The sequence below is a fragment of the Rhincodon typus genome, chromosome 16 (assembly GCF_021869965.1).
Source record: "Rhincodon typus isolate 14 chromosome 16, sRhiTyp1.1, whole genome shotgun sequence".
NCBI lineage: Eukaryota > Metazoa > Chordata > Chondrichthyes > Orectolobiformes > Rhincodontidae > Rhincodon > Rhincodon typus.
In genome coordinates, this window is record NC_063347.1 from 42,494,983 (window position 1) to 42,505,587 (window position 10,605).

At 40.8% G+C, this 10,605-nt stretch overlaps 1 protein-coding gene across 1 annotated transcript in view; it reads left to right on the forward strand.

Annotated features, from left to right (window-relative positions):
* Positions 1-1,538: 1,538 nt before the first annotated feature.
* The window catches only part of LOC109921893 (protein SHQ1 homolog), a 95,903-nt gene continuing 86,836 nt past the window's right edge, over positions 1,539-10,605 (forward strand). The window contains exon 1 of the mRNA XM_048606740.1: positions 1,539-1,616. Within this exon, the coding sequence (XP_048462697.1) occupies positions 1,539-1,616 (78 nt within the window). The remainder of the gene's footprint in view (positions 1,617-10,605) is intronic.

Consider the following 10,605-nt stretch of genomic DNA (forward strand, 5'->3'; position numbering starts at 1 on the left):
AATTATGAATCTAACCTCAAGTGTTTCTATACCTGGTCATAGACTTTCCTAATCTACCTATTGAAATAAATGAATCAAGTTAGACTTAGGGAGAAGCAGGAGAGATAAGGAAAAATAATGTACAGTAAATGTTGTAAAAAGAAGTAACCTATGTAAGTCATTTCACTATGCATACAGCTGCTAATCAATATCTATGACAGGAGAAAGAAGTTTAAGGAGGATTACTGTGTAAGGGCTTCAGGACCTTACAGCAGCCTTTGTAAGTAATTCTCAAAGCATAAATAGCAGAGAGGGGCAGATCGAGATCAGACATACTACACCAGACCAAATTGGACAGACAACAGTATTTTCTGGAAAACTCGCATGAAAGCCTACAAATGAACACACAAAGATAGTTTGGTCTTTAATAATGTCACAATAAGTCAAAGCCTGGCATGGCTATGCTTACCATGTATAGCAGTATTTGGTATTAATGTTCAATAAATGGTGTTAGTTTGAAATCTAATCCTGAAGACAGTCCTCGACTTTGCTTTCTTCTTGACCCATAAGACCGTAAGATGGAGGAGTTGAAGTAGGCCATTCAGTTCATCGAGTCCACCCTACCATCCAATGACATCATGGCTGATCTGACAATCCTCAATTTCACTTTCGTGTCTTTAACCTGCAACCGTTGATTTCTTTACTGATTAAAATATCTGTCTATTTCAGCCTTAAATATACTTAACAACCTAACCTGTCCAGCCATCTATAATAAAGAATTTCACAGACTCATTACCCTCTGAGGGAAGAAATTTCCCTTCATCTCTGTCTTAAACGTGCAATCCCTTATTTTAAGATGATGCACTCTAATCTTCAGGTCTCCAGCAAGGGGAAGCAGCCTTTCTGCATCAACCCTAGTAACTCTGTTAAGAATCTTATATGTTTCAAGACAGTTGCTACCTGTTCTTCTAAGCTCCAAGGAGTACAGGCCCAGCCTACTCAACCCTTCTTCTTAAGATGGGATCTTCATACCTGGGAACAGACAAGTGGAACTTCCTTGGACTACCTCTAATACCAATACATATTTTCTTAGATAAGGGTCCAAAATTGTTTGCAGTGTTCCAGTTGTGGTCTGACTAGTGCCTTGTACAGTTTTATCAAGACCCTCCTTATTTTTATACTCTATTTCCCTTGGAATACGGGCCAACATTCCATGTGCTTTCCCTAATTCCTGCTGAACTTGAATGCTAGTTTTTTTTTATGATTTATGCACGAGGACTCCCAAATCCTTCTATGCTTACTTTTCTGCAGTCATCCTCCATTTAAATAACATTTTGCTCCTCTGTTCCTCATTCCAAAGTGCATAGCTTCATTCTTTCCCTTATTATATTCCATCTGCTAAATTACTTTCTCCTCCCTTGGTTAATCTGGTTCCATCCCTCAGTAAACTCTTTGTGCCAGCATCACCACTTGCCTTCACAACTACTTTTTGTGTCATCCACGAACTTAACTGTACTGGTCTGTCTTGAGCCCTAATTCAGATTGTAGCTTCAAACAACATGACAGGAGAAAAGACACAATTCATGCCATATACATTCAATGAAGAAGAAAACCTCCTCTTCTTGTTGGAAGCACAGGTGAGATTCCAATTAGTACCACCACTTGAATGTTATTAACAGCACATTAATATACAACAAGTTACGATCAGCGTTTGTAGTAAACAGCAGGACAGGAAGCAAAGATCCTGGATTCATTTCAGTGAGAAAAGGATGCCGTGTAATGATGGGACTGTGCTGGATCCTGCTGGGCAGCTAGATTTTGTCATTTGAAGCAATCTCATAAGTGGACACACAACGTGATAGTGATTTTGAACTAAACATTTGCAGGCAACATCAAATCATTTTAGCATCTATTATATACCTAAAAAATGTTATTTAGAGTCAACTTAGCTGCATCCTGAAGATCATTGTTAGGTCATTTTTGTGAATCCACACTGGCCCAGCAATCATACTTAAAAAAAATGATTTATAGAACATTTCTACTTTGCGCTTATCTGCTTATCTAAATTCACGCATACAAACAAGAATTTAATGTAATGTAAGTTGGAAATATGAATCAAAAGCTTTTTTTCTCTATATGAGACAGCCAGGGTTTTCGTATAAACTTCATTTAATTGAGAAAAATTTTGCTGAGAGGTATTTGCTTTTCAGGTGAACGGTATTTTTGATGGTTTGTTGTGTAATTCAGAATGTCATTTTTAAAAGCAGTTGCTGCCTGCTGCACAATCGGGGATGAATAATAAATTAATGACTGTCCTTTATGAGGGAGAGAAGAAAGTTAGGTACCTTTAGGGTCTGGACTCACATCTGTTGCCAGAGATGAGCGTAGTGGTGTTAAATTGGACATCTCTATGAAATTGGATTGCATCGTGCAATTAACTCATGTTGTTGCTTCTGATAGGGGACAAAAGCTAAGTCTTTTCTGCCTGTTAATTTGCAGGACAGCAGCATCTAGCCAGCATTAAACATGCCGTAGAATGGATGAACTAGTCAGATGAGATTAAAGCTTGAATGATGCTAGCATCACTTAAAGATAGACTGTACTGCCTAAAGGAACAGCACATGCTAATGCAGCAGATCCTGGCAGTATGTGTAGATGGGTGTCTGAGCAGAGAGAATTAATTATAGTGAAGCAGAAAGAGTGTGAGCTCCCAGGTTGCTTAGTACTGTATTGAACATCCAGGGAGGTGAAAAGGAGGAGAGATGTGATCTATCTACATGGAGACAAGAGGCCATCCAAACAAGCTTTATAAAGGTCACAGAAATAGAAATTTGTGACCGTTAAGCCTCAGCATGCTAGAAGCAATGCCAAAAACTAATTCAATATCATCGCCAATAATGGAGGCAAAGGCCCAATGGTATTACCACTAGACTATTAATTAGACAAGGGCAGCAGACACATAGGAAGACCATCACCTGCAAGTTCCCCTCCAAGCCACTCACCATCTTGCCGTTACTTCACTGTTGCTGAGTCAAAATCCTGGAATTTCCTCCTCAGTAACATTGTGGGTCAATCTATAGCACGTGGATTGCAGCAGTTCAAGAAGGCAGCTTACCATCTACTTCTCAAAGGTAACCAGGGATGGGTAATCGATGCTGGTCAGCCAGCGATGCCCTTTCCCATGAATGAATTAAAAAAACCCAACTGCAACACTGTTCTCAGCTATTGCTCAATGAACCTCATCCCCACCAATCATCTATCAATTGTCTCTCCCAATCACAACTCATACCTAAAAGCCAAAGCTTTGCCTTTGTTTTCATGGTGGAGGATACTGACACCATCTCAATAATAACAGCTAATGCAGAGGTTGGAGAAAAGAAGGAATTTAAAACAATCACCATCATTAGAGTAAAAATACTCAACAAACTACTGGAATTGAAGATAGACAAGTCCCAAGGACCTGATGGCTACATTTCAAGGTCTTAAAGGAAGTGGCACCAGAGATAATTGATGCATTGGTTACAATATTCCAAAATTCCTGGGATTCTTGGAAATATATTAATATAACAGCCTTATTCAAAATAGAAGGGAGGCAGAAAGAAGAAACTACAAAGCAGTGATAGTAGGAACTGCAGATGCTGGAAAATCTGAGATAGCAAGGTGTAGAGCTGGATGAACACAGCAGGCCAAGCAGCATCATAGAAGCAGGAAGGCTGACGTTTCGGGTCTAGGCAAAATGGAATCCATCAGAATCAGTATTTTTTATGAAGGGTTAATCATGGTTGATTAATTTGCTAGAGCTTTTTAAAGATGAAACAAGCAAAGTAGATAATGTGGGTCCTGTAGATGTAGTGTACCTGGACTTATCCCTGCATTCAAGTTATTAATATAGATATAAAATGTACAATTGCCATGTTTGCAGATGACACTAAAATAAATGGGAAAATAATTTGCAATGAAAAAATAAGAAATTTATGGATATGGATAGTTTAGGTGAATGAACCAAAACTCAGCAGATGGAATTTAACATGAATAAGTGTGAGGTTATCCATTTAGTTTGGAAAAAAATTAGAGGCAGATTATTATCTAAATGAAGAGAAGCTTCAAAATGCTTTGGTGCAGATAGATCTGATTGTCCTTGTGCAGGAATTGTAGAAAATTAGTGTGCAAGTACAGTAGGTGATAAGGAAAGCCTTATTAATCCTGCTCCTTGTTCTTCTGTAAGTATGTGCCTCTTGCAACATCCTGCACTCCACAACTTATCACAGCCCAGCTCTTGTGTCTTTCCCATTCCAGAAGCCCAAAAATTCTAACCTGATCTGGCAGAATTAGAAGCTTGGAACATAGCGATAAAGCTGAAACCCTGTCACTCAGTCTCATGTGCACAGCAACTAGTCCGAGAACTGATATCATATATCATTATTTGGAGGACAGCATAGAGGGCTGCTGGTGTATGCCTCAGACTTCCTTGATTTGATGTTTTACTTAAATGGTTAATGAGAACAAGGAATTCAGGAAGAGACTGATAGATCTATTTGGGCAGCTTACTTCAAATTTACTGGCAAATTTACTTGTTTTGCTGTTGGTCGAAAAATTCTGGACCATGGTTCAGATTCAAGGAAAACAAAGGTTGTATATTCAGTTTGTACTTTTTATGATTTTACAATACCCAATGGCCCAATGGAGCCAACATTTTAACAATGTAAATAAGGAACCCAGACAGGTCTTTGAGTCTGCACTTACAGCCACTGGCTCTGAATTAGAATAGTTTAAAAATAGATTTGACATGCATCACCACATAATTTTCCTTAAGGTACTTATATGCTGTATAGTCCAGTGTATGAGAGAGAGAGACATAACTGTCCCAAACTCTATATGTTGTGCTAGTCTACGTGTGGACAAAAACTGGATTCCCAGTAAATTTGTGAAAGTAGTATCAAAATGTAGGTCTTTGTCCATATGTTAAGTAATGATGTCAAGATGTCTGTATTCTCTAAAGATCCAGGTAATGATTTCAGGCTACAGACACATTGAATGCAACTCATTGCAAGTAATAGCTAGTCTGAAGAGTCAGGAAATTTGGGATTGTCAAACATTGAGAGTTAGCTGCACCAACATGCTATAAATCATCTTAAATTCTCACAATACACTCAGATTGTTACACTCTTTCCTTTAACAACCGTACTTTTTGTGAGCGAACTGATTTTATTTGAAACACTAGTAATTTGTGAATTACTAGTTCACAAATTTTAATTATTCAGCATTTCAGATAGATATTTTTGAAGTAACCTGCTCAGAGATGTAATTACACACTTCTGGAGCAGTTGAGACTTGAACCCAGGCCTTCTGGTTCAGAAGTAGTGTACTGCCACTGCTCTACAAAAGTCCTCAGCTTAAATAAATATTTTATTAATAAAGAAGGTAGAGTTGCCATTCCCCTCTTCTATCATTAGAGAGACACAATGGGTGGTGGTTTAACCTGGGAGTCACCAAATCTCAGGCAAGGGGAGAGATTGAGAAGGAGAGTCTTTCATGGTAAGTGTAATGCGTACCAGAATTGAACCAATGCTGTTGGCATTACACTGCATCAGAAACTAGCCATCCAGCCAGCTGAGCTGACACATGGCTAACAATGACATCCATTGTGGATTCACCACCAATTTTCATGCTCAAGATAGTGAAGGCAGCCAATAGTCCTTATTCATTCATTTACAGGAGGTGGATAGTGTCGTCAAGGCCAACATTTACTGCCATCCTTAGTAGCTCAATGATAGTGGCCTTCTTCCTGGATTGTAGCAGGTTAATGTACTAAAGGTGCTATCTGTGCTGTTGGGTAGGAAGTCCTAAATGTTAGCCCAGCAATGATGAAGGAATGGTGATAAATATTCAAATCAGGACAATGTTTCACTTGGCGGGAACCTGATGGTGACTCTCCCAAGCACTTAACTAACCCTTGTTTTTCTGAGTGGGAAAGATTTTGGGTTTAGGCGATCTGATGAAAAAGCCTTGGAAAGCTGCTGCTGTACAATTGTAGCTGGTGAATACTGAACCCATGGTGGATGGAGTGAATGCTTGTGTTAGTGGACTGCTGGGGTGCTGTTTAAGGAGACTGCTTTCCTTTAGATAATGTCAGGTTTCTTTATTGAACCTGTACCAAATGAACACATGAACAAGGAGCAGGACTAGGCCATTTGGCCCCTGGAGTCTGCTACCCCATTTCATAAGACCACGGCTGGTCTAAATTGAACTCCACACTCCAGCCCTCCCCTGATTATCTTTCATCCCCTTCCTTATCAAAATTTACCCATATCCACCTTTAAGGGAAATCAGATTCTGTTTTCAACATCTTTTGAGGAAATGGGTTCCAAAGACTCACAAGAGAAAACAAAACTCCCAATCTCTGTCTTAAATAGGCGACAACTTACTTTTAAATGGTTACTCCTAGTTCTGGAACATCCCACAAAAAGAAGCATCTTCCCTGTCAAGCCTTCTCAGGATACTATATGTCTCAATCTTTTAAGCTGCAGCGGATACAAGCCTAGCCAGTCTAACTTTTTCTTATAAGGCAAGTGGTCCATTCCAATTATTAGTCAAGTCATAGAGTCATAGAGTTATACAGCATGGAAACAGACCCTTTGGTCCAACTCGTCCATGCCAACCAGATATCCTAAATTAATCTAGTCCCAGTTGCCAGCATTTGGCCCATATCTCTCTAAATCATTCGTATTCATGTACCCATCCAGATGCCTTTTAAATGTAATTGTACCAGTCTCCACCACTTCTTCTGGCAGTTCATTCCATAGATGCACCATCATCGGCATGAAAATGTTGCCCCTTAGGTCCCTTTTTAAATCTTTCCCATCTCACCTTAAACCTACGCCCTCTGGCTATGGTCTCCCTTACTCTGAAGACAATATCTTAGCTTTGACCATGCCCCACATGATTTTGTAAACATCTATAACATCACCCCTCAGCTTCCGATGCCCCAGGAAAAATAGCCCCAACCAGTTCAGCCTCTCTCTACAGCTCAAACCCTCCAATCTTAGCAACAGCCTTGTAAATCTTTTCTGAACCCTTTGAAGTTTAGCAATATCTTTCCTATAGCAGGGAAACCAGAATTAAACACAGTATTCCAAAAGTGGCCTAACCAATGTCCTGTACAGCTGCAACATGACCCTCCAACTCCTATACTCAATGCACTGACCAATAAAAGCCAGCGTACCAAATGCCCTCTTCACTACCCTGTCTACCTGCGACTTCACTTTCAAGGAACTATGCACCTGCACTCCAAGGTCTTTTTGTTCGGCAAAGCTCCTCAGGTCCTTACCATTAAGTGTGTAAGTCCTGCCCTGATTTTCCCTACTAAAATGTAGCACCTCACATTTATCTAGATTAAACTCCATCATAAATCTTCTCTGAAGTGCTTCCAATGTATAAACAATATATCCTTTTATAAGGAGACCATTACTGTAAGCAATATCTCAAATGTGCTCTCACCAATGCACTGAAGCACCACCTCCCTAACTTTATATTCTATTTCTCTCCTAATACACTATAATGTTTTATACCTGTGTCGTAACTTTCTGTGATCATACATTAGGACATTCAGATCACTCTGCATCTTAGAACGTTGAAGTCACTCACCATTCAGCTAATACACTTGTTTATTCATTTTCCTGCCAAAATGGATAATTTCACTTTCCCCACATAATACTCTATTTGCCAGAACTTTAACACATTTGCTTAACCTAAGATTTTAACATTTTACAAGATTTAAAAATTTTGAATTTTATTGTCACATGTATTCAGGTACAGGAGTACAGTGAAAACTGTACAATGATGCCACACATGGCACCATCTTAATGTACCACGGTACCTATATCCGTTTGCTGCCTCTTTGTATCCTATTTTGCATTGTACGTTTCCACTTATCTTTTGTGTCGCCAGCAAATCTAGTGAACTGGGGAGGAGTATTCTCTGATTTGTGCCTTGTAGATTCTGAAAAGACTTCGGGGAGACAGGAGGTGCATTGGTCCTGTACAGTTTCTGGTCGATACTGTGCCAGTTTTATGCAATTCAATATAACAACTGGTGGAGTGGTTAAAGGAAATGTTATAGTTTCCAGCTAATATCTCTTCAACCCCTTTATTGAAGCCAAAATTATTGAAGAAGTTATAACAGAATTCTGTCAAAGAACTAAGCTCCTCATTGTAAAATAATGTACTGGATTTCTGCCAGGTCCTAGCAAGTTATTTTTATTAAAGCCAGGATCTCACCTTCAAAGTTTGATATACATTATTGGAGAAATATAATTGACACCAGACATTCAGCTGTCCCTCTGTTTCTGCACTCCTAAATATAAATTAATCAACATTATCTCTGAATGACAATAATCTGTATCTGAACATCTGTGCCTTTTGTATAATGGGGAGCAGGGTGCCTGTGTCAAATACCTGTGTTCCTTGCAATCAGGACTATGTAAGATAAAATGGAGCTCAGTGGCCATCTGGGACCATGTACTGTGTACAAATGTAAATAAGACTCCAGACTTTGAAGCAAAAACAAACTCTTTTAACCACCAGGATGATTATGTGTGATTGTGCATATTTGAGATGAGTAGCTGTCCCTAGAGTCCTGGTCAATAGTTATCCCTCGAACAACATTGGTCGCTAAAATATGATTATCTGGTCATTATCACATTGCTGTTTGTAGGAACTGGCTGTGTGTTTCCCATATTGCAGCAGTGATACACTTCAAGCCTTCCTAATTGGCTGCAAAAGTGCATGGGGACAAATTGAGGTTGTGAAAATTGCCGTATAAATGCAAGCCATATTTTCTTTGTTAGTGTTAATTAAATAAAATACTTAGGTTGGATTTTGTGTTGTTTTGCCTAAGTAGGAGTTGCATGGAGATTTTTGGATAACTTCTTGCCACAAGGAAGTGCGAGATTTCTCACCCTTTCTTACCAAGCCTTCCTTGTTAACTACCTACCCATCATGTCCCATTCCAATCACATCTTACCATACCCTGTTCCCGGAAAAACACCCACATATCTGATACCTGCTGAAAGACTGGCATCTCTTCCACCGAAGCCATCTTTAAAAGGCCCTGTGCGCCCAGACAAGGTGACCAATCAGGTCCTGTCTGGCTTGTAGTGCCTGAGATAGCTGAGCTCTGTCATGGACAATGTCAGTGTGCTCCACAATGTTCTCATCCTTCTCCTCGGAAGACCATTCCCATACCCCAGTTCCTCAGCATCCAACATCATTGCCTCATTGCTTGCTCCAGTTGTGCAGAGCACAGCAGGCTATGGTCATGTGCATCGCTTTGTCCAGTCGATACTGGAGGCACTGCCCCTCTTGAAAGTTGCCAAGCAGCAGAGCGGCATCTTCAGCAATCTGATTGGCACCTCCATCATGGCCCTGGTTAAAAATAGGCTGCTTTAAACCTGTGCTCCACATCAGTCAGAGGATTGTCTAATAGCCATGAGCCATGGTTACAGTGGGTAGCCCTTGTGTCCAGTAACCAGCCTGGTAAGGCACCTCGTCCCTCAAATGTACCAGGTATGTGAGGGTGCTCCAGGATCTGGGAGACAGGGTAGTGGGCACACAGCTCCAGTCAGTGGTAACAGATCAGCTACATGTTGATGGAATGACCCATTCCTATTGTTGGATTTCACAGCATTGTGATAAGACCCTCTGAGTGTCACATTTATGCAGTCAATGCCACTATATAATTGGGGGAAGCCAGCTCTGTTCCTGAATCCTGTTGCCTGGGGCTGCATGGGGAAACAAGACAAACCAGTTTGATTTTGCACAGTTCGTATTGGATTGTATCCTGATGAATTTGTGGGTGCGTGACTGAGAGATCCCAGCAGGTCATCTGTCATTCCCTGGAAGATGCCAGTTGCATGGAGTTCAAAGCAGCTGTCACCTTCATAGACACAGGGAGTATATAACCGCCCATTCCTACAGCATCCAGGTCCAGCTCTAGCATCCAGCACAGTTGTATCACTGTGTCCTGGGACATACAGCCCACACTGCGCCTTGTTCATCCCCAGGAAATGGAGTCGGTGCTGAGAAACCCTGACCACCTGGTGGAGCCCAAGCATCTGGAAGGAGCCTGTTGCAGTGACCCCTTCCAGAGTTGGGATTTTCTCATCCACCACAAGGCCTCCTATTTACTGACAGCCCTGGTCCTTCTATATCTGCCTTCATCTTCTTAGGAATTGAGTCACAACAACCAACATCCTACCAGCATCGAGATGCAAGACTCTCGGTGGAAATTACCTACGTTGGGGACATCAGGGGCGAAAGAGATTCCCAGATCTCTGAATGGTCAGTGGTGGCCTACCCTGCAGATGAGGGCTGCACACAATCCTCCAGACCCTGACACATACAGCATTCTGATAATGAGATCCATGTCTCCATCATTCATTCAATTTCAGCCTCAGGGTGTGCACTGACTTGGTGAAACATGTAATGCATTGCATCAAAAAGGGCGTGACTGCTGTGCTCCGGCTCCCTTCCCAATCCAGACCTGTGATCAACCATTCAACTTGTAGGATTCAGTGGAAACCATCATTAATCTTACACGCAGATGATGAAATAATGGCCTCCACCTCTC